The 25,166-nt window shown below is 42.8% G+C and overlaps 1 protein-coding gene across 1 annotated transcript in view; it reads left to right on the top strand.

Moving 5' to 3' along the window:
* LOC129698425 (disks large homolog 2-like) overlaps positions 1–25,166 on the top strand; it is a 633,990-nt gene that overhangs the window by 535,847 nt on the left and 72,977 nt on the right. The window contains exons 16-17 of the mRNA XM_055637570.1: positions 14,030–14,206; positions 18,445–18,520. Of these exons, the coding sequence (XP_055493545.1) occupies positions 14,030–14,206; positions 18,445–18,520 (253 nt within the window). The remainder of the gene's footprint in view (positions 1–14,029; positions 14,207–18,444; positions 18,521–25,166) is intronic.

Below are 25,166 nucleotides of genomic sequence, written 5' to 3'. Positions count from 1 at the left end.
GTTATTTCCTTTCCCTTGATTGAAGGTCAGCACAGATCATGGGCATGAGGATCTGTCAGATTAACAAGCTTTCTGAGGATTTGGGGAGTGACGTTGTTTTCTGGGTTCCATTCGGGGCGGCATAATTGGAACTGCAAATAGTCCAGTTGACTCGCTGCTCCTGCTTTAGAGACCCAGGTTCAACTTGACCCATTCAAAGGCTGCATGATCTCACTGTGGCTGCACTGGTGATCCTCCTGTGCTCCAGTTTCTCCCACATACAATACAATATACAATATCAATTTTCATCGACGGGAAAAATCCTCGGCACACACGCGGCGGAGGGGGGCTCTGAGCGAGGTGGCCAAAAATGACGGCCGTAGGTGGCGGCGTACTCTCGGAAACCGCAGCACAGAAAGCCGAAACCGGTCAAGAACAGATTTTTAGTAATATAGAGATGTTGTAAAACTGGAAAGGGTACAGAGAAGATTTATGAGGTTGTTGCCAGGACTCGACGGTCTCAAGAGTCAAGAGTGTTTTATTGTCACATGTCCCGGACGGGACAATGAAATTCTTCATTGCTGCAACACAACAGAATATATGAATATGTAAACATTATACATAACGGGAAAAAAAAGAAAAGTTCAATAAATAACATATAGTGCAAATAACAAATAGTGATATAGTCTTTTACAGATCATAGCGCATAGCTTATTCGTTGTGTTTAATAGCCTGATGGCTGTGGGGAAGAAGCTGTTCCTGAACATGGACATTACAGTTTTCAGGCTCCTGTCCATTCTTCCTGATGGCAATGGTGAGATGAGTGGGTGGTCAGGATGGTGTAGGTCCTTGATGATTTTGGCTGCCTTTTTGAGGCAGTGACTGCGATAGATCCCTTCGACGTTTGGAAGGTCAAAGTCGGTGATGGACTGGGCAGTGGTCACAACCTTTTGTAGTCTTTTTTGGTCCTGGACTTTCAAGTTGCTGAACCAGGCTACGATGCAACCAGTCAGAATGCTCTCTACCATGCACCTGTAGAAGTTTAGGGGAATCCTCTTCGACATGCCAAATCTCTGTAAACTTCTCAGGAAGTAGAGTCGCTGATGTGCCTTCTTTACAATTACATCGGTGTGCTGGGTCCAGGAAAGATCTTCTGATATATGCATGCCCAGGAATTTGAAGTTATTGACCCTCTCCACCATCGTCCCGTTGATATAAACAGGATTGTGGGTCCTCAGCCTTCCCCTACCAAAGTCCACAATCTGTTCCTTGGTTTTGCTGGTGTTGAGAGCCAGGTTGTTGTGCTGGCACCATTTGGTCAGTCGGTCGATCTCACTTCTATACTCTGACTTGTTCCCATCTGTGATTCGTCCAACCACAGTGGTGTCGCCGGCGAACTTGATGATGGAGTTTGCACTATGACCGGCTACGCAGTCATGGGTATAGAGTGAGTAAAGCAGGAGGCTGAGCAAGCAGCCTTGAGGTGCTCCCGTACTAATGGTTACTGAGGATGAAGTGGTTCAGCCAATTCGAACAGACTGTGGTCTGTGGATGAGAAGTCGAGGATCCAATTGCAGAGGGATGCTCAGACGCCCAGTTCCGTGATAATCAGCTTGGAAGGGTTGATGGCATTAAAAGCCGAGCTGTAGTCTATAAACAACAGCCTGACGTAGGTGTTTTTATTGTTCAAGTGGTCCAGTGTGGAGTGGAGAGCAAGCAAAATTGCATCCTCCATTGACCTGTTGTGGCGGTAAGCGAACTGTAGTTGGTCGAGGTTCTTGTCGAGGTAGGAGTTAATGTGCACCATAAGTAACCTCTCAAAGCACTTCATCTCCACAGATGTTAGTGCCACTGGTCGATAGTCATTGAGACATGTCATCTTACTCTTCTTGGGCACCGGTATTATTGATGCCCTCTTAAAGCAGGTGGGAACCTCAGACCTCAGAAGTAAGTGAGAGGTTGAAAATGTCTGCAAAAACTCCTGCCAATTGGTCTGCATAGGTCTTGAGAACTCGACCGGGTATACCATCAGTTCCAGGCGCTTTCTGAGGGTTCACCCCCTGCAGGATCTGCTGACGTCGGCCTATGTGACTGTGACTAACACCATCAGGGCGAATACGGGCTCGGGAAGGCACATCAGTGTTCTCCCTATTGAACCGTACTTAGAACGCATTGAGCTCATCAGGGAGTGATGCTTCGCTGTTGTTTGAGCCGTCTCCTGATTTCGCCTTGTAGTCCATGATGGCATTCAAGCCCTGCCCAATTTGCCGAGCATTCGTCTCATCCTCCAACTTAGAGCAGAAGCCCCTTTCGGCCTTTTTGATGGTATTACCAAGATCGTGTCTGGACTTCTTTTAGACATCTGCTTCGCCAGACTTGAATGCCCAGGATCTTCAGGAGAATGTGGATCTCATGGTACATCCAAGGCTTCTGGTTAGGAAACACTTGGAAGGTTTTTGTTGGAACACAGTCCTCCACAATTTTCTTTATGAAGTCTGTGACAACTGTGATGTATTCACTCAGGTCTGTTGCCATGTCCCTCAACATTGCCCAGACCACAGACTCCAAGTAGTCTTGGAGTTGTTCCTCTGCCTTCCCTGACCAGCTCTGTACAGTCCTCACCTCTGGGGGCGCTTTCTTCAGTTGCTGCCTGTATGCAGGACAAAGCAGCACCGCTGGATTTTCCGAAGTGAGGGCGAGGGATGGAGCGATATGCATCTTTAATGGTTGTGTAGCAGTGGTCAAGGGTGTTTGATCCTCTGGTGCTGCAGGAGACATGTTGGTGGAAGTTAGGAAGCGATTTCTTCAGGTTAGCTTTGTTGAAGTCCCCGGTGGTAAATGCCTCAGGGTTGGCTGTCTGGTGCTTGTTAACCACGGCGTGCAGCTCCTCCAGTGCTCCTCCAGTGTCAGATGTAGACCGCGGTCAGGATGATGGAGGTGAATTCCCTCGGTAGGTAGAAGGGGCGGTAGGTTCCAGGTGCGGAGAGCAGGAGTTTGATAGGACTGCCACGTCTGAGCATCACGAACAGTTGACCTTGAAGCAGACGCCCCTCTCCTCTCCCTTTCCCAGATGCCTGCGTATGGTTCACACAGTGGATGGAGAACCCTTCAGGCTGGACCGCTGAGTCTGGGGAGCTGGGGGTGAGCCATGTCTTTGTGAAGCAGAACACAGAGCATTCCCTCAGCTATCTTTGGTGAAGCAGCCTTGCCCTTAAGTCATCCACTTTGTTTTCTAGTAACTGTATGTTGGCTAGTAGGATGGTAGGGAGAGGGGGCCGAAGTCCCCTGCGCTTCAGTCTTACTTGTAGTCCTGCCCGACGACCACGTTTCCATACACCATGAAGATGTCCTTGGTGTTTACAGGTACAGTACTTACGAGTCTCTGCGAGGTCAGGGATTCCCCAGTGATCGGAAATTCCCTTACAGTCAGCACCTCCAGCTCATTTGCTGCTGGGAGATCCTGCCCGACGGCCTCGATTCCGGACTTCATGAAGGCCTCCCGGGTGTTTATAGATCCTGCGCACCTCCGCGAGGTCGAGGATTCCCCTCTGAGCTATAGGGAGAGGTTGAGTAATCTGGGACTATTCCCTGGAGCACAGGAGGATGAGGGGTGATCTTATAGAGGTGTATAAAATCATGAGAGGACTAGATCAGGTGGATGCACAGAGTCTCTTGCCCAGAGTAGGGGACATAGGTTTAAGGTGAATGGGAAAAGATTTAATAGGAATCTGAGGAATAATTTTTGCACTCAAAGGGTGGTGGGTGTATGGAACGAGCTGACAGAGGAGCTAGTTGTGACAGGGACTATCGCAACATTTAAGAAACTGAATATTCAAGGGTATACGTCCTATCGAAAAAACAGACAGGTGGGCAGATGAGGTGGGGTTGCTCTGTTGGTGAGGAATGAAATTCAGTCCCTTGCGAGGAGTGACATAGAATCAGGAGATGTAGAGTCAGTATGAATAGAACTGAGAAATTGTACGGGTAAAAAGACCCTAATGGGAGTTATCTACAGGCCCTTAAACAGTAGCCTAGTAGAGTTAAAATTGGCATGTTGTAAAGGTAACGCTACAGTTGTTATGGAAGATTTCAACAAGCAGGTAGACTGGGAAAATCAGGTTGGCACTGGACCCCAAGAAAGGGAGTTAGTGGATTGCCTCCGTGATGGATTCTTAGAGCAGCTTGTACTGGAGCGTACCAGGGATAAGGCAATTTTGGATTTAGTGTTGTGTAATGAACTGGATTTGATAAGAGAACTCGAGGTAAAGGAGCCATAGCAGGTAGTGACCATTATATGATGTTTTAATCTAAAATTTGAGAGGGAGGAGGGCAAATCAGAGGTGTCAGTATTACAGATGAACAAAGGGGACAATGGAGCCATGAGGGAGGAGCTGGCCAAAGTTGACTGGAAAGATACCTTTGCATGGATGACAGTGGAACAAAAATGGCAGGTATTTCTGGGAATAATACAGAAGGTGCAGGATCAGTTCATTCCAAAGAGGAAGAAAGATTCCAAGGGGAGTAAGGGGCGACCATTGCTGACAAGGGAAGTCGGGGACAGTATAAAAATAAAAGAGAAGTATAACATAGCAAAGATGAGCGGGAAGCCAGAATATTGCAAACTTTGTAACAGAAGAAAACAGAATATTGGGTAACTGAGCAACAGAAGAAAACCAAAAAGGCAATACGGGGAGAAAAGATGAGATACGAAGGTAAGCTAGCTAAGAATATAAAGGAGGATAGTAAAAGCTTCCTTAGGTATATCACAAGGAAAAAAATAATTAAGACCAAAGTTGGACCCTTGAAGACAGAAACAGGTGAATTTATTATGGAGAACAAGGAAATGGCAGACGAGTTGAACAGGTACTTTGGATCCGTTTTCACTGAGGAGGTACAAATAATCTCCCTGATATACTAGTGGCCAGAGGATCTAGAGTGACGAAGATACTGAAGAAAATTCACATTAAGCAGGAAATGGTGTTGGGTAGACTGATGGGACTGAAGGCTGATGAATCCCCAGGGCCTGATGGTCTGCATCCTGGGGTACTTAAGGAAGTGGCTCTAGAAATCGTAGATGCATTAGTGATCATTTTCCAATGTTCTATAGATGTTCTATAGATTCAGGATCAGTTCCTGTGGATTGGAGGGTAGCTAATTTTATCCCACTTTTTAAGAAATGCAGGAGAGAGAAAACATGGAATTATAGACCAGTTAGCCTGACATCGGTGATGTGAAGGATGCTGGAGTCAATTATAAAAGATTATATAGCGGCACATTTGGATCGAACTGAGTCAGCGTGTATTTACGAAGAGGAAATCATGCTTGACTAATCTTCTAGAATCTTTTGAGGATGTAACTGGGAAAATGGACAAGGGAGACCCAGTGGATGTTGTGTACCAGGATTTTCAGAAAGTATTTGATAAGGTCCCACATTAGGAGATTAGCGAGCAAAATTAGAGCACATGATATTGGAGGTAGGGTGTTGACATGGATAGAAAATTTGTTGGCAGGCAGCAAATAAAGAGTAGGGATTAACAGGTCCCTTTCAGAATGGCAGGCAGTGACTAGTGGGATACCGCAAGGCTCAGTGCTGGGACCTGCATCTATTTACAATATATATTAATGATTTAGATGAAGGGATTAAAAGTAACATTAGCAATTTTGCAGATGACACAAAGCTGGGTGGCAGTGTGAACCGTGAGGAGGATGCCATGTAGATGCAGGGTGACCTGGACAGGTTGAGTCAGTGGGCAGATGCATGGCAGATGCAGTTTAAAGTGGATAAATGTGAGGTTATCCACTTTGGTGGCAAAAACAGTAAAACCCCCTTTTCACGGTGCGACTTGACGCAAGAGGTAACCAGAGTTTGACATCGTGGGAACCTCGTGCGGTAACAATACGGCATTCGTGGACCACCGTGGCGCTAACGGCAGGTAATCGTGTACCTTGGGTACTCAGGAGAAAATTCAAACATGTTTGAATTTGTCCAAGAGTGTCTTGTGCACTTGTGGTTGAGCATTGCAACATTTTATGAACGAAGTGTCCCGTGCGATATCCGTAGTAACTCTTGCGGTCACCGTGGGAACTCCTGCCAACGGTGAACCCGGAGGTTGGATAGAGTGAATCCAGCCAGTTTGCTATTTACATACAAATCTAATAAAACTAGCTAAGCATTTCATTAATGTCAGTGTGTCTCTTTTTGTCTGAAAGCAGTTTCTAAAGGGAACTCCGCGGGCCAGGATCTATGGAACGAAGGAAATAGACAACGTTTTGGCCCCACTGCACCCGCTGAGTTTCTCCAGCATTCGTGGGTAGGTGGGAGTTGGGAAGTGGGGGGGGGGGGGGGGGGGGGGAGAGACATAAGGCAGCCTGAAGAATGGGGCTGTCCATTTCTCTCCGAAGATGCTGTCTGGCCCGCGGAGTAAAAGCATCCATTCATGCCTGTGTGACTGTGACAGAGAGGAGAGAGAGAGAGAGAGAGAGAGAGAGGCAGTCCTGGTCAGTCCTTTGAAGATAGACACCAGTTGCTTGGAGCAACTCAGCGGGACGGGCAGCACTGGAGGAGAAGGAACGTAAATAATGCCTCCCTGAGTTCCTCCATTCATGCCTGTGTGAGAGTGAGGGAGGGAGAGTGTGAAGAAGGCTCTCGACCCGAGCAGCCAAATGGTGTTGGGTCCAGAGATGCTGCCTGTCCCGCTGAGTTGCTCCAAGCAACTGGTGTCTATCTTCGGGGGACTGACCAGGACTGCTCTCTCTCTCTCTCTCTCTCTCTCCCTCCCTCCCTCTCATGTTCACAGGCATGAATGGAGGAATCCGCGGGAGACAGCATCTACGGAGAGAAATGGACAGCGACCCATTCTTCAGGCTGCCTTATGTTCCCCCCCCAACTCCCACCCACACACGCGAATGCTGCAGAAACTCAGCGGGTGCAGCAGCATCTATGGAACGAAGGAAATAGACAACGTTTCGGCCCCGCTGCACCCGCTGAGTTTCTCCTGCATTCGTGTGTGTGGGTGGGAGTTGGGGGGAGGGAGAGAGAGACGTAAGGCAGCCTGAAGAATGGGTTGCTGTCCATTTCTCTCCGTAGATGCTGCCATGCCCGCGGAGTTCATCCAGAATGCCTGTGTTGAGGAGAGAGGGAAGAGGAGAGAAGAGAGGACAAGAGAGAGAGAGAGAGAGAGAGAGATGCAGTCCTGGTCAGACTTTGAAGATAGACACCAGTTGATTGGAGCCTCACATTAGGAGATTAGGAGAGAAAACGGGTGGCGTTTGGGGCTGAAAGTTTCTTCAGACTGAAAGGATAGAAAATCTCAGTAGATCATAAAATAACACAATCAGTAGGGATCAATGGAGACACAGTCTTTATTCATATTTGACAAAATAAAAAGACGACTTCTTGCACATATTGAGAGAAGGTGCATCACACCAAAACAACATTTGTCTAAAAAAACACAGATTATTTTCAGCTCATTAAAGAGCTCGGGTGAAAAAAAACGAATAGAGTGTGTGACAACAAAAGAACATCATTTGTGCCACGTGAGAAGGATACAGTCCACGATGTTGATTCGGGAAAGATCGGGAGACGGACAAGTCACTCGCACAAATGACAGAATTGCCGAGTACCGTGGGAACTCTTTACTCTACCCCCGTTATATCGTGTGATATCGTGCTAGACCACGACCACTCCACTCTGGCTACATCTTGCGTCAAGTCGCCCCGTGAAAACTAGCCATAAGGCAGATTATTATCTAAATGGTGTCAAGTTGGGAAAAGGGGAAGTATAACGGGATCTGGAGGGTCCTTGTTCATCAGTCACTGAATGGAAGCATGTAGGTACAGCAGGCAATGAAGAAACCAAATGGTATGTTAGGGACTTGCTAGCGCACGCCGGGAACTCCAACACCAAGACCCGGAGCAGGGCCTTGCATCGCCCGGGCGGCTTTATAATTGCCGCGGGACTTATTTACCATCGCCCGCCGGGGGCTTTGACTCTGACAACGGGAGGAGAACGAGGAGTGCAGGGGAGAGATAAGACTTTGCCTTCCATCACAGTGAGGAGGAGATTCACTGTGATGGATGTTTGTGTAAATTGTGTTGTGTCTTGGTTCTTCTTCTTGTTTGTATGACTGCAGAAACCAAATTTAGTTTGAACCTCTGGGTTCAAATGACAACAAATAAATTGTATTGTATTGTATTGTATGTTGGCCTTCATAACAAGAGGAGTTGAGTATAGGAGCAAAGAGGTCCTTCTGCAGTTGTACAGAGCCATAGTGAGACCACACCTGGAGTATTGTGTGCAGTTTTGGTCTCCAAATGTGAGGAAAGACATTCTTGCTATTGAGGGAGTGCAGCGTTAATTCCCGGTATGGAGGGACTGTCATAAGTTGATAGATTGGAGTGGCTGGGTTTGTATACTCTGGAATTTAGGATGAGAAGGGATCTTATTGGACATATAAGAGATTAAGGACATAGAGGCAGGAAACATGTTCTGAGTTACACAAAAAAGCTGGAGAAACTCAGCGGGTGCAGCAGCATCTATAAGATTCTTCAGGTTTAATAGGTTGCAGGACTCCAGCTTTTTTGTGTAACCTTCGATTCTCCAGCATCTGCAGTTCCTTCTTAAACATGTTCTCGATGTTGGGGGTGTCCAGAACCAGGGGCCACAGTTTAAGAATAAGGGGTAAGCCATTTAGAACTGAGATGAGGAAATACCTTTTCATCCAGAGAGTTGTGAGTCTGTGTAATTCTCTGCCTCAGAGGGCGGTGGAGGCCGGTTCTCTGGATGCTTTCAAGAGAGAGTTAGATAGAGCTGTTAAAGATAGCGGAGTCAAGGGATATGGGGAGAAGACAGGAACGGGGTGCTGATTGCAGATGATCAGCCATGATCACATTGAATGGCGGTGCATGCTCGAAGGGCTGAATGGCCTACTCCTACACCTTTGTCTATTGTCTATTGAAACAGTTCAATGGGTACATGGATGGGATAGGTTTGGAGGAATATGGGCCATATGCAGTCAGGTGGGATTAGTGTAACTGGGACTTTGGCCAGTGTGGGCAGGTTGCACTGAAGGGCCTTTTCCACACTGTATGACTAACTCTCTTTGCTGAGAGTGACTATGTCAGAACAACTTTATTTTGTTATTTGTTGGCAGAATGCTCCAGAGGGACAAGAAATAAGACTAACTGATGTCAATTTTTATTCAAAAGTATAAAAAGAATGGAGGGCCCATAAAAGTATCGATGAAGAAAACAACTGGAAGCTACAAATGTCAAATTATTGAAGATTTATGAAAGCAATCAATCGTGAAAGAACCCTCGGGAGAAAACAGAACTGTAAAACAAGGGAGAAATTGAACCATTCAATCAATCTGAAAGTAGTTTGTAAAAGAATGTAGAACTAGCTGAAAATCTTAGGTTATAGTACTCTCTCAGAAAGAAGAATTAGAGCTTTCAAAATTTGGATTGTTAATATTTTTTAGATTGATGGGATACTACCTGGTCTGGAAGAAAATGTGGAATCAGTCAGGAATTGAACAGGCCCAACAGTGTAATGCCTAATCCTGTTATCCTGTTCAATGTTCTGATCAGCCATTCATATCATAGTCTATCAAATAACTTAGAGTGGTTTTGCTTCTCTAGATTGACCAAGCTGTAAATATGCAAACTAACGGAAGGGTTTTTAAAGATGAGGCTCGATATAGACGAATGAGTAATCTTTGTTTGGAGTTGAATTAATAAATGAAAATGCATGACCAGGACCTCTTAAATTTAAGATTATACTACTAATCAGAGTATTGGAAATAACAATGGCAATTTGTTTACACTGTCAATTTATCTATAAATATTAATGATAAAAATAATCCAGCAAGAAAGTTTATTGGGGAAATTCTCTAATCCCACATTAATTTAGAATATGGAATTATCAGAAATATTGAGAACATTTTCATAAATGTTATCTCTTTTTAAGAAAAAACTTAGGCATGCAAGTTTGCGATTATCTGGTTCACCTTGAATATGACCTTCAAAAGAATCAAACATGGTATCTTCTATTCCATTTATAAATCCTAAATTATAGAAAATGACACACTAAGTTGCTCTCACATTTAATCACTGATCTTTCATTGTGTTATGGAGTGATGGCCTGATGATTTAGTGTCATCCATGGATCAATTGGTAGCGACCATACAACAGCAAAAGATAGTGTCTTGCTGTCTACTTACGCAGATAGCTTTGCCAATGTCCTAGTTTGGTAACAGTACCCAATCTGATGTTCGTATCACAAGTCCTTGTGTACTCTTTCAGATACATGTACAAGATTTCATGGTGGTTTTTGGAAGAATTGCACATGTGTTATCCTTGAAAATATTTATCCAATAATCAACATTATTAACACTTGGCCAAAGGTCATGAACATTTATTTACCAGTTTATGTGTGCCCTAGAAATTGAATTGCATAAGAATTTTGTGACAAAATCATGAAAATGCATTCAAATTACTCTGAGAATTTGTGCTGGGGTTTTGGATCTTGTTTAGGAAGGAACTGCAGATGCTGGTTTAAACTGAAGATAGCCACAAAAAGCTGGAGTAACTCAGCAGGAGGGGCAGTATCTCTGGAGAGAAGGAATGGTTGACGTATCTGCTGTTTGAATGCTGCACTGACTGGCTGACATTTTAAATTTCGTTGTACATGGTTCATGTTACAATGACAATAAAGAAACTATTCTATTCTACTATTCAAGACCCTTCTTCACTCTGAAGGAATGGATGACGTTTCTCAACCCAAAACACCACCCATTCCTTGTTTACAGACATGCTGTCTGTCCAGCTGAGTTACTCCAGCTCTTTGTGTCTATCTTGGATCTTGTTTATTCAGTTATCGTAAGACAGTATGAACTTTATTAGCGGTTCATATCACAAATTACACCACATGGCTGGCAGCAATGTTACTCTCCATCTTTCAGTCTTCTGATTCCCCTGATTTTTCTAGCAGTTCTCTGTAATTATCCTTAGAAGATTATTGGTCTCTTTGAAGTGTTAAATAATAATTTTTTTAAATAGGCCCAACAATTGGGCAGCAGGCATTCCAGTGTAAATTGATGTAATATTCTTGGCACTTTTATGTGCCCTTTATAAAACAGTTTTTCAATAAGCTCGCTTTGACATCTGTAAACGTGCATTTCATCTGCTCTTGTAAAAGTTCACAAAATTCTTCTTGCAAACATAATTTCTTGAAGACTTGCAACTTTTCCCTTCTGCTGTCTCTGACTACCTCAACATTATGAACACCTTCCAAATTTTGATTTCTTATCCATTTTCATCTGTTTGTTTACTGGTGGTTTTATTTACTTTCCTCACAATGCATGACTGGTTTTAATGAAATTTTGAAGAAATTTACATCTATTTGACTTACTGTTCTCATGAATAATAGAACTGCTTATTTCTTGGGGATTAAAATGTCTCATTCAATAGAAGCTTGCTTTAAACTATCTTGACCAATAACATATGGTCAATGCTGCACACAGTTTGCACTATCCATGTATGTCGAACAAATCCCAATAAAAAGTAGACCATGTTACAGGCAAATCTGCTACAATGATAAAGCTGTATAGTAGATGCCACTTCCTTGCCTAAAAGTGTTTATAGACAATAGACAATAGGTGCAGGAGTGGGCCATTGGGCCCTTCGAGCCAGCACCGTCATTCAATGTGATCATGGCTGATCATCCCCAATCAGTACCCCGTTCCTGCCTTCTCCCCACATCCCCTGACTCCGCTATTTTTAAGAGCCCTATCTAGCTCTCTCTTGAAAGCATCCAGCTCTCTCTTGAAAGCAACCTGCCTCCACCGCCCTCTGAGGCAGAGAATTCCACAGACTCATCACTCTCTGTCTTTCCTCATCTCCGTTCTAAATGGCTTACTCCTTATTCTTAAACTGTTGCCCCTGGTTCTGGACTCCCCCAACATCGGGAACATGTTTCCTGCCTCTAGTGTGTCCAACTGCCCAAGATCCAAAGCATACCCACTCCATCTGTGAAATACTATGGTGGGGGTGTTGTGAACTGGGCATGTATGGCTGCTGAAGGTACTGGTTCACTTAACTTAATTGATGATACAACTGCTGAAGGTTGTATCATAATGAATTCTGAAGTATATAGACATATAGAATTCTGAAGTATATATCCTATCTGCTCAAGTTCAAACAAAAACCCATTGGCTGGTGGTTCATTCTACAGCAAGACAATGATCCCAAACATACTGCTAAAGCAACAAAGGAATTTTTCAAAGGTAAAAAAATGGTCAATTCTTGAGTGATCAAGTCAATCACCGATCTGAACCCAATTGAGCATGCCTTTTATATGCTGAAGAGAAAACTGAAGGGGACTAGCCCCCAAAACAAGCATAAGCTAAAGATGGCTGCAATACAGGCCTGGTGGGCATCACCAGAGATGACACCCAGCAACTGGTGATGTCCATGAATCGCAGCCCAAGTAGTCATTACATGCAAAGCATACGCAACAAAAGGATCCACTAGGCCTTGGCGGACTCAGCACGTGTTCGGTGAAACAGTTGCTTAGTCTGTACTTGGTCCCGTTGATGTAAAGGAGTAGATCGAATGTAGTAGATGACGTTCGTGGAAATACACCTCTTTCTCACCTGGAAGGGCTGCTAGGGTACGTGCATGGAGGTGGGGGACGATGTGTAGGGACAGTGAAACGGGTTCCCTCCCTTTCATCCTGAGTCTTAGTGATCAGCGCAGAGCAGCACAAACACTTCCACCTGTGCGGTTATTTGTTAGATGGATGTCCTTTAAGGGTTGGAACCTTAACATATTAATACCAGAGCAGCTGTGTGGTATGAGTGAATTTCTAGGACACTCTCCCTTTGTATTTATTTATTTATTTATTTATTTTATTTATTTCGAACAAGTAAAGACATTAAAGACATTAATAGTAACAAAATCGAAATTATCAATCACTATTTACAAGCAATGAAAAGAACAAAAAGCAAATTTGTTAGATGGTCTGTACAAGCTCGAAAGGAGTGAGAAGAAGAAACTTATTAAATCTCACCCCTTTCCCCACACTTCACCATGTTTAAAAATCAATTGAGTGAATAATAATCTACCCCAGTCAATTTCCCATACTACCTACAGACCTATATATACATTCAACTATTACACTTCAAACTTCATTAGAGTAACCAAACATGAGTAAACAATTGTAAAACAATAGACAAACATTAACCCCCACTTGTTCCCTCCATCCGGTACCCCTTGAAAATTATTTTTTATAGATTTAAAATGATTCATGTTTGTACTTGCTGGAATTCCTCATTCAAATTGTTCACACTCCCACTTCCAAACTGAAATACAAAGGTTTTTCTAGTCGTAGGTTTGTTTCTTAAAATTAATATTCCTCTTAAATTGTAACCCCCCACACACTCGTTAAATAATAGTATTCCTTCCTTCCTTTAGATGCATGAGTTCATTGCTTTTCTTTCAATCTGTTTCTTGGTTTTAGATGCTTAATATTCTCTTCCGGAATTTCTGGAATTGTTCCTTTAGACTTCCATGTGAGATCAGATAGGTGGGATTAATTTGTAATTCCTCTGGTGTGTTGATTACCTGCCAAGTATTATGGTGAGCGTTAGCAATAATGAGTGCTGTGGTAAAGTGCCTGATGTAGTAAATTTGGTTCTCATCCTCCTGCACTTGTTGTTGCACATATCTAAGTCCAAATGACTGCACCAAAGCAATGTCTTCTTATGATTAAAATCTGCATATGTAATATCAATTAGCACCATTTAAATGTGCATTTAGTACAGACTGAGCAAAGAGCTTTGTTTGAAATTCAAGGATTTCTTGCACTCCATACTGTTACGATTCAAAAGATGAATTATGAAATGAGTATGTTATCAAGTTACTGGAAGCATATGATTTCTACGTTTTTAAGCATAAAATATGAAAGTAAAAATATGAAATAGTGATGTGTGCTGAAAATGAATAATAACTACATAGTAATAAATTCAACACTTTTAAATGTATTTTTTAGAGCTCTATTTGACTATGACAAAACCAAGGACAGTGGTCTTCCGAGTCAAGGTCTTAGCTTCATATACGGTGAAATTTTACATGTTATCAACGCGTCTGATGATGAATGGTGGCAGGCACGAAGAGTTACACCAGAAGGAGACAGTGAAGAGATGGGTGTCATACCGAGCAAAAAAAGGTAAATAAATCAAGCATTTTATTATCTATTTACTGTGCAATTTAATTCAGGTTTACCGGAATAAATATTCTAATCCCTGTGCTCCCATATCCTAACCATTGATGGTTATGTTTATGGTTGGAGAGATAAAGGTTTGCGGCAGGTTCAGCTCAAAAAAGAACTCAATGCTTTTATTGAACTGCAATTGAATGAGAGTGGTCTGGAAAAGTCTCTTTCTAATCCCATGATTCATAACAAATACTTTAAAAATGTATTGGCCCAGCAGCGACAGTTAAATGTGCCCATAATTAACATTATGTTTTAAATGCATTTTATGTTAAAGTTTATAAAACAATTGAACAATAATGACTTCTCAATGTTTGACTGCGGATCAAAGTTATTGCATCAAAATGCATTCAACCAACATGTGCTTAAAAAATTAATACTATGATTTGTTTTTACTATGTTATGCAACTGCATATCCGCTTCTTATTTACCCAGCAAGAAATATATTAACGACCATTGATAGTTTTTCTTGTGTCAAATTGCAACTTAAAACAAGCACTTAAGGGCATCAAATGCTATTGTATTCCTAATGTGTTATTCCCATGAAACACTCCATTTGGACCAATGCAGGGAAACTTGGACCATACAGTCATGATGTCCATGTACCAAATAATCATGTGGAGGTACCTTCATCAGAAAGACCACAGTGGTCCAAGAACACACTTTCAAAGACAGTTTGGGAGAGACGACAAATACTGACCTCCAATGGCATCCACTAATCCATATCCTGTTTATTGTTCGATTAAAATCACCTTTTATTTATGCTATCCCTGTAATGTCTTTCCAGGGACTACATTGCAATATTTTAGACATATTCCTAAAACATGTATTACTATGGAACATTATTCGTCTAACACAATTGTATGAGATTTTAAATGTTCTTGAGCTGAGATAATGTATTATTAATCTATTCAATGTAATTAATTAAACCACTGCGTTATCAGTGCCAGACAGTCAGTGTTTTTCCAGACAAAAATAATCTCTAGGTTTTTTCGCATTCAGGAACAATGATGCATGTATGGGTTACAAAATAAATATGCTGAGGCTTTATAAAACTGCGAATGTTTCCATTTCTCACAATGGTTTACCTGAGTAGAGTGGCACATTGTTTTGAAAAATGCCCATTAAGTTAGTGCATTACTGAACAGACGACAATATAACCGCCAATGAACAAGGAGGGACATAGTTCCTAATTCCCTCTGTCAAGCCATACTGCTTGTGCTTTGATGTTTAATTCACTGAGTAACACCCCTGTTCGTTTGGAAATAACAGCATCTGAAATTTTCAGTTCCTTGCTGATTCTACTCATCTTGCTCTTTTTAAAAAAATAATAGCCATTTGCTCCCAGGCCTCTGCTCATTCCCCAGAATCAGCAGATGTTTCTTTCTTATGTATATATCCAATTATTTTTCAGTTTATTTATGAAACTATTTTGAGCACCATTTTAGGCAGTACTTTGTAAAACATGTTTAAAAAAATAAATTCCCCTAATTCACCATTTCTTGTACCTTCCGATAGAAGAGAGAGAGGGAAAGAATCATGTTTGAAATTTGAAATTTAAAATAATGTTCTCTACTGTTTTCTGTAATCAAGGATATAACTAGAAACATTTTAACACCAACTTGAGACAAGCAAAATATAAATTCTCATTCTTACCTTTATTAAAAAATAAAATAGAAATGAACTGCCCGATTTGGTTTTATAACAAAGATAAACAAAAAATGCTGGAGTAATGTCCCTGTCAGGAAACCTGAACGGAAACATCTTGAGACTTTGCGCCCCACCCAAGGTTTCCGTGTGGTTCCCGGAGGTTTTTGTCAGTCTCCCTACCTGCAACCTCCGGCAACCACCTGCAACCTCCGGGAACCGCACGGAAACCTTGGGTGGGGCGCAAAGTCTTCAGAGGTTTCCGTTCAGGTTTCCTAAGTGGGACAGGGGCATAACTCAGTAGGTCAGGCAGCATCTCGGGAGAAAATGGATAGGTGACACTTTGGATCGGGACTCTTCTTCAGACTGTTCGTGGTGGGGGTGGATTTGAGCCTCGGTTGTAAGCTACCCAAGCAGAGTATGGGGTGCTGTTCCTCCAGTTTGTGTGTGGCCTCACTTTGGCAGTGGCAGAGTCCCAAGGTCAAAAGTCCCCCATCCCCCCCTCCCCCCTACAATCCAATCAGTCCCGACCCAAAACGCTATCGGATTTCTCCAGAAAGGGTCCCGACCCAAAAACGTCACTATCGGGTTTCTCCAAAGATGCTGCCTGACCCACTGAGTTACTCCAGCAATTTTGTGTCTACCTTTATGAAATAATGTGGTATTGTCCAAGTCTTTTGTCATTTCTATTAATAGTATTAGTATGATGATGGTTTATTTCCATTTTGTTCTTCCAACTGAGGCAATCAGTTTTGGGAGTCTCTCGAATTAAGAAAGATTTAAAAATCCCTTTTTTTTCAGTGCGATATTTATAATTTCTTGCCTTTGAAATTTCCATAATGGATCATTATCTTTCAGAAAGCCAAGTGCTCAAAGCTAGACATAGCATTTTAAATAGAGCTTGACTAATGATGAAAACAATTTCTTTAATTCTCAATCAGATTTCTTTGAAATGCGTGCCAATACTTGATTAGCCTTTCATATAACTTTAAACTGGCTGGGCAATCTGGAATCCACCATTAATTGTCACCAATATATCCAGCCTGATACAAATCCAATGTTGAACAGTTTCAGCATGTGGGAAGAAAGGCGTGAAGGCAATCTTAGGTTTTGAGTTATAGAATGGAAACAGTATTATAACATGGAAACAAGTTAATCGGCCCTCCATGTCCATGCCTCCAAAGGGCACCCAACCATATTAATCACATCTTGCTACATTCGTCTGTCTCCTTCAATGCCTTGGTGAATCAGGTACTCATTTAGACACTTCTTAATTGCTCTTAGCAACTCCAATTCTCTACGGCAACGCATTCTTAGAACACCCCACGCTCTATATGGTATCAGATCCCTTCAGATCTTCTCTAAATTTCCCCCCTTACCCTAACTTTAAGCTCTCTAGTATTCATCTCAGTTGGAAGCAAAGATTCCTGCAGTCTACTCGGTCTACATCCTCATAATTACATATACCACAATCATATTTCCTTTACCTAGCTTCTCTAGTCTCTCCTCACAACTGAACTTTTCCCAACCAGGCAACACCTAATTTAGTTTCGTTTAGTTTAGAGATACAGCGTGGAAACAGGCCCTTCGGCCTACTGGATCCGCGCCGACCAGTGATCCCCACACATTAACACTACCCTACACCCACTAGGGACAATTTTTACAATTACCAAACCAATTAACCTAGAAACATGTACTTCTTTGGAGTGTGGGAGGAAACCGAAAATCTCAGAGAAAACCCGCGCAGATCACGGGGAGAACGTACAAACTCTGTAGAGACAGCACCCGTGGTCAGGATCGAATTTGACGCTGCATTCGCTGTAAGGCAGCGACTCTACCACTGCGCCACAATGATTGTCCTTTGGACCCTCTCCAGTGTAATCATGTTTTTACTAAAGTATAAAGACGATAAAATATTGCTCATTCCCAAGGTCCAGTCTATTTAGAAAATGGGATCAGTAGTTGAGATAATTGATATTGGCTACGAGTAGATTGGCAGTTGTTCTCTCATTGTTTCTTGCAGTCAAGGGAATCATTCCTCCCACTTAAAACTTAATTTAAATACCATGTTCCTGTAAGTTTTAAGGTCTTCCTTGAACAGCATTTAGTGATCTCATTAACAACATTAGAAGCACCAACCAGTTTTAAAGGTGCTCTGAGAGGTACGTTTTATTACACATAGAGTGGTTAATATCTAGAATGTGGTGCCAGATGTTATGGTGGAAACAAATCCAATGATTACATTTAAGAGGCATTTAGACAGACATGTAAATAGGCATGCCATATGGTCCCAATGCAGGTGTTGACGTTGCTTTAAATTGGGTTTTGGGAGTTAAAATAATGGGTTTTGGGAGTTAAAATCATTTAGCTGATGAATCAAATGGTGTGATTTTACACAAATGTGATCTTAAATTATAAATATGTGTAAAAAATGTAATAGTTCAAGCTACACATTGCACTTGCCTTAAAAAATAATGTTTTTTTAGTTTTCTCCTGAAGCATCGTTGAGAAATATTATATTCTGATTCATCCTTGTTTATCTACAGAGTTGAAAGGAAAGAACGATCTAGACTTAAAACTGTGAAATTCAATGCCAACCCTGGAGTGATTGATTCCAAAGGGGTGAGTGAAAATAATAATGGTGTGTTGAGTATCCTTTTATTGTATGCAAAATGAAAAAGTTCCTTAAGTTCATATTATACATAACATGCAAGATGCTTTGCGAAGATTTTATTTCAAAGTAATTGAAAGATCTAAGGATTTACTGTGGTATTCATTGTATCTTTACAGTTATCACAATTTATGTGGTGAAATTAAGCTTATACAGAGTATCCAAAAATATGTAAATATAGCTTTATCTATTTGAAATGCTGTGCACATGCAAATGTTTCCTGCCCCTTCTGCAAGAAAAAACATTTTTTCTCCTCAACTAGTGTAGCTGGGACATGACCGGTGTGAGCCAGCTGGGCCGAAGGACCTGTTTCCACACTGTATCACTCTCTGACTCTGACTCGAAGAAAGCAAGCAAGATTAAAGCTCATAAGCTTATTAAATTTGGTGTTTATTATGTAGGCGGAGACAGTGGAACTAGTGGGAGAACTGGGAAGTGGGGTGGAGGGAATGAAGAGAGAGAGCAAGGGCTACCTGAAGTCAATGTTCATACCGCTAGGGTGTAAACTACCCAAGCGAAATATGAGGTGCTGCTCCTCCAATTTGCTCTGGGCCTCACTCTGACAATGGAGGAGGCTCAGGACAGAAAGGTCAGATTGGGAATGGGAGGGAGATTTGAAGTGCTGGGCCACTAGGAGATCAGCTTGTTTAAGACGGACTGAGCAGAGGTGTTCAGCGAAACGCTCTCCGAGCCTGCGCTTGGTCTCACCGATGTAGAGAAGTTGACACCTGGAACAGCAGATGCAGTAGATGAGGTTGGAGTAGGTGCAGGTGAACCTCAGCCTCACCTGGAAAGACTGTTTGGGTCGATGGGGGAGGTAAAGGAACAGGTGTTGCTTCTCCTGCGGCTGCAGGGGAAAGTACCTGGGGAGGGGGTTGTTTGGGTGGGAAGGGACGAGTTAACCAGGGAGTTACGGAGGGAACGGTCTCTGCGGTAAGCAGAAATGGATGGAGATGAGAAGATGTGGCCAGTGGTGGGATCCCTTTTAGAGGGTGGAGGATGTTGGAGGATTATATGTTGTATACGACAACTGATGGGATGGAAGGTGAGGACAAGGGGGGCTCTGTCCTTGTTACGAGAGGGGAGGGGGAGTGAGAGCGGATCTGCAGGATATCGAGGAGACCCTAGTGAGGGCCTCATCTATAATGAAAGAGGGGAACCCCCGTTTCCTAATGAATGAGGACATCTCCATTGCCCTTGCATGAAAAACCTCGTCCTGGGCACAGATGTGGCGTAGACGGAAGTATTGCAAGTAGGGGATAGAGTCTTTACAAGAAGAAGGGTGGGAAGAAGTGTAGTCAAGATAGCTATGGGAGTCATTGTAATTTTCACTTATCCAACTTGCAAAGCGTTGTGCAAAAAAGGGATACTATTCCCAACCACTGAACAGTTAGTATAGTAACACAGATTAAACATGTGTAATTTCAAGAGTCATGCACAGAATGAAAAGTTATTTGGGCAATGTCCTGCCATGGCTGAGCTCTGAAAGTTGTAATTTTAACTGGAATCACGGCTGCAAATTGTAGGGAGACTTTCAGTGACCTTAGTAATGATGCCACAATGGGCATGGGTATTGGTACACCACTTGTCCAAAACAGGATTTGTCATTGTGTGGGCTGGGATGGACATTGGAGAAAGGATTACAATAGTTGTGAGACATCACCAGGAAGAATAGGACTCATCTATGAAATTCTGGGAATCCTTATCTATTTTACATTTGAGCTGATCCCACTGTTCTTTGTGTGGCAGAAGCTTGCTCCCAGCAATGGTGCAGATAAGATAATCTCTGGAACTCTTTAGCATGTCTCCCTCTCTTGAGGCTTGTTCTCCTGGTATAGCTTTAGTTATATACTTAGACTCAGTCGCGTTGAATGTTGATTGATATCGAATGCTGTGTATTCTGCTAGAGAAGCATGCAATTTCAAGTCCCATTGCTGTTTGTAATCAACTTTACCCAATTCAGTGAGATGCTGCTGCGTTAGGTTTGCCGTTGGATTACTTTGGTCCCTTGTACTTTTTAGTTTCTTGCTCAAAGCCCATTATTTTACATACAAGACTTGACAAGTTTGTCACCTGTTCAACTTAACTTTAAAATGTTTCACTGCAGAATTTAAATTTTATCGACATGACAACTTTGAGCTCTATTTGAGGGCAATTAACTTGCATTGATTTATTATAGGTGCAGATATGACAGATAATATGTTCAAAGCTTTTGTTCTTCAGGTGTTGGAGTGTTTTGCAAAATTTTGATTTTATGATGAAGCATGGTAGCAGTCAGCTGAAAATTTGGCATTAATTAATTAATTATAGTTAATTAATGGAAATTAGCAAATGTATAAAATTGGGATCATTTTCTTATGATTAATTTGAAAAGCTTTTTAAAAACAAATTAACTGGCTCTTAACAGGCTAAATCTTGCTCGCTAAGGCCAGTTTCACAAGAAATTGCCAGTATTCAGTCCTTTTAATAGAAATAATTCTCAGAAATATGCACTCAGATTTACTGAATGTCACAGATACCACTACATCTGAATAGAGCCCATCGGAAGTCCAGTGGTGAGTCCCAAAATTGCTTGGATCCCCTAGTATTGGACTGGGAATTTACCATCAGATCCTCGTTTAGTTAGGATCTAAGACCCTTTGAATTTGGTGCGAATAGTGAGCCTGAGATTAGGAGGCAAAGAGAAAGTTGTTCATTTTTTAAAGTGTTTTTCCTTTAATTCAATATTTGTAATAATTTCTGATCATTTCAACTGCTTAATTAATTTAGATTTTCTTGGGAAGATAGGAAATGTTACTTTTAATTCATGTACTTGATGTTAAATGTCTTTGGATCTTAAAGATGTTTAAAAACCTTTAAGGAAACCTCTGCCTGTTTGGCAGAAGACATGGCTCCACGTTCAGTTTTACCTTCTGTCAAAGCCTGTGCAAGGTTCTCATCAAGCAAGCCCTTCAACTGTGCCACCAGAGACATAGACAGAAAGCTGTGGAGTCCAAGTCAATGGATATTTTTAAGGCAGAGATAGGTATATTCTTGATTAGTAAGGGTGATATGGGTTTTGTGTAGAAGGCAGGCGAATGGGGCTTAAGAAGGAAATGGTTGAATGGCGGTAGACTTGATGGGCCAAATGGTGTAATTCTGCTCCTATCAGAATAGGAGCTCCCGTGGATTTTGAAGAAACAGCAGCAAAGAGAAGCAGGAAAAAGCAGTGATTGGCTCTAGCCCGAGTGGGAGGAGAGTTAGAAGTGAGTCGGGGGCAAAACAATTTAAAAAGAGAGGCATAGCACAGGCAGACTTAACTCAGAGCTCCCGTGGATTTTGAAGAAACAGCAGCAAAGAGAAGCAGGAAAAAGTACTGATTGGCTCTAACTCGAGTGGGAGGAGGGTTAGAAGTAAGTCAGAGGGGGAAAACAGTTTAAAACTGAGGAATTTGGTTTGTAAATTGGTAAATTAGGCAATTTATCAGTCAATGTAAGCAGGACGGCTCTTAGGGAGCGGCAGTGAGGGAAGTGCCCTGTGAGACAAGTGTGAGTCTTTGGCTCAAGAGTCTTCGGGGAGCAGCCTACGCATAAAGCTTGAGAGGACGTAGCGTGGTGAACACATATTGGGGCAGATGAGACGGTGTGAAGCTTGCAGTCTGTGGGAGCCCAGGGACACGGATGGAGCCTCTGGCTGCTACAACTGTGGCAAGTGGGTCCAGCTTCAGCTCCTAAAGGACTGTGTTGAGGCACTGGAGAAGCAGCTGGATGACCTCAGGACCATCCGGGAAAATGAGAGTTTCCTGGACAGGACCTACAGTGAGGTAGTCACGCTGAGGAAACAGGAAGAACCAAGGTGTGTGACGGAGAGAAAGGGTGGAAATCATGGAGTGCAGAAGACTCGGGTGGCTGTGCCTAATGAAAACAGGTACGCCCTCTAGGGAACTGTCCAGGGAGACGATGTTTCCAGTCCGAGTGGCGGACACGTCTGTGGCTCCAATCCTAGAGATGGGACTCGACCGGCGAGACCGATGTCGGGCAGAGCCCTAGTGGTGGGTGACTCCATTGTCTGAGGAGCGGACAGGCGATTCTGTGGCGGCAGACGAGATGCGAGAATGGTCTGTTGCCTCCCTGGTGCCAGAGTTCAGGATGTCACGAGCCAAATTCTGAACATCCTCGAGAGACAAGGTGAACAGCCGGCAGTGGTTGTGCACATAGGCACAAATGACATCGGGAAGAAGAGGAAGGAGGTTCTCCAACATGAGTTCAGAGAGTTGGGCAGAAGACTGAAAGTCCGGACTTCTAGGGTGGTTATTTCTGGATTGCTTCCAGTACCTCATGCTAGTGAGGACAGGAACAGGGAGATAGGGGATCTGAATGTGTGGCTGAGAGGCTGGAGCAGGGAGCAAGGATTTAGATTTATAGACCACTGGGATCTCTACTGGGGTAGGGGTGACCTGCACAAAAGGGACCGGTTACACTTTAACTGGAGGGGGACCGACATTCTGGCAGGCTGGTTTGCTAGGGCTACATGTGTGGGTTTAAACTAAATAATGGGGGGGAGGGATTGACAAATTGGGAGTAAAAAGATGGAATTGAAGGGGAAGTGGCTGCAGGAAAAATTACGAAAGATTCTCGAATTAATGGGAAGGAAAGCTCGAAAATGGACAACAGAGTAAGGTCAGGGCCAATTGTGAGTGGTTCGAGAGGGGAAGTGAATACGGAGGTCAAAGTGCTGTATCTGAATGCGCGAAGTATAAGGAATAAAGTGGACGAGCTTGAGGCTCAGTTAGAAACTGGCAAGTATGATGTTGTGGGAATTACTGAGACATGGCTGCAAGAGGGCCAGGGTTCGGAACTGAATATTCAAGGGTATACCTTCCATCGACAAGACAGACACGTGGGCAGAGCGGGTGGGGTTGCCCTGTTGGTGAGGAATGAAATTCAGTCCATTGCAAGGGGTGACATTGAAAAAGGAGATGTAGAGTCAGTATAGATAGAACTAAGGAATTGTAAGGGTAAAAAGACCCTAATGGGACTAATCTACAGGCCCCCAAACAGCAGCCTGGACATAGGGCGCAATTTGAATCAGGTAAAATTGGCATGTAGTAAAAGTAATGCTGTGGTTGTTATGGGAGATTTCAACATGCAGGTAGTATGGGAAAATCTGGTTGGTACTGGACCCCAAGAAAGGGACTTTGTAGAGTGCCTTTGTGATGGATTCTTAGAACAGCTTGTATTGGAGCTTACCAGAGATAAGGCAATTCTGGATTTAGTGTTATGTAATGAACTGGATTTGATAAAGGACCTCGAGGTTAATGAGCCATTAGGAGGCAGTGACCATAACATGGTCAGGTTTAATCTACAATTGGAGAGGGAGAAGAGTAGATCGGAGGTGTCAGTGTTACAGTTGAATAAAGGGGACCATGAGGCCATGAGGGAGGAGCTGGCCAAAGTTCACTGGAAAGATACACTTGCAGGGATGACAGTGGAACAAAAATGGCAGGTATTTCTAGGAATAACACAGAAGGTGCAGGATCAGTTCATTCCGAGGAGGAAGAAAGATTCCAAGGGGAGAAAGGGATTGACCATGGCTGACAAGGGAAGCAAGAGGATTGGGTAATGTTTAAAGAACAACAGAAGATAACTAAAAAGACAATACGGGGAGAAAAGATGAGGTACAAAGGTAAGCTAGCCAAGAATATAAAGCAGGATAGTAAAAGCTTATTTAGGTATGTAAAGAAGAAAAAAATAGTTAATACCAAAGTTGGACCCTTGAAGACTGAAAAAGGTGAATTTATTATGGGGAACAAGGAAATGGCAGATGAGTTGAGCAGGTACTTTGGATCTGTCTTCACTCAGGGGGACACAAACAATCTTCCTGATATAGTAGTGGCCAGAGGATCTGGGACGACAGAGGAACTGAAGGAAATCCACATTAGGCAGGAAATGGTGTTGGATAGACTGAAGGCTGATAAATCCCCAGGGCCTGATGGTCTGCATCCCAGGGTACTTAAGGAAGTGGCTCTAGAAATTGTGGATGTATTGGTGATAATTTTCCAATGTTCTATAGACTCAGGATCTGTTCCTGTGGATTGGTGGTTAGCTAATGTTATCCCACTTTTTAAGAAAGGCGGGAGAGAGAAAATAGGGAATTATAGACCAGTTAGCCTGACATCGGTGGTGGGGAAGATGCTGGAGTCAATTATAAAAGATGAGATAGCCGAACAATTGGATAGCAGTAACAGGATCGGTCCGAGTCAGCATGGATTTACGAAGGGGAAATCATGCTTGACTAATCTTCTGGAATTTTTTGAAGATGTAACTAGGATAATGGACAAGGGAGAGCTAGTGGATGTAGTGTACCTGGACTTTCAGAAAGCATTTGATAAGGGCCCAAATAGGAGATTAGTGGTCAAAATTAGGGCACATGGTATTGGGGGTAGAGTGCTGACATGGATAGAGAAGTGGTTGGCAGACAGGAAACAAAGAGTAGGGATTAGCGGGTCCCTTTCAGAATGGCAGGCAGTGATTAGTGGGGTACCGCAAGGCTCCGTGCTGGGACTGCAGCTATTTACAATATACATCAATGATTTGGATGAAGGGATTCAAAGTAACA

The sequence above is a fragment of the Leucoraja erinacea genome, chromosome 6 (genome assembly GCF_028641065.1).
Source record: "Leucoraja erinacea ecotype New England chromosome 6, Leri_hhj_1, whole genome shotgun sequence".
Taxonomy (NCBI): Eukaryota; Metazoa; Chordata; class Chondrichthyes; order Rajiformes; family Rajidae; genus Leucoraja; species Leucoraja erinaceus.
The sequence above is the reverse complement of the archived record's forward strand: the minus strand, read 5'-3'. Positions and strand labels throughout refer to the sequence as shown.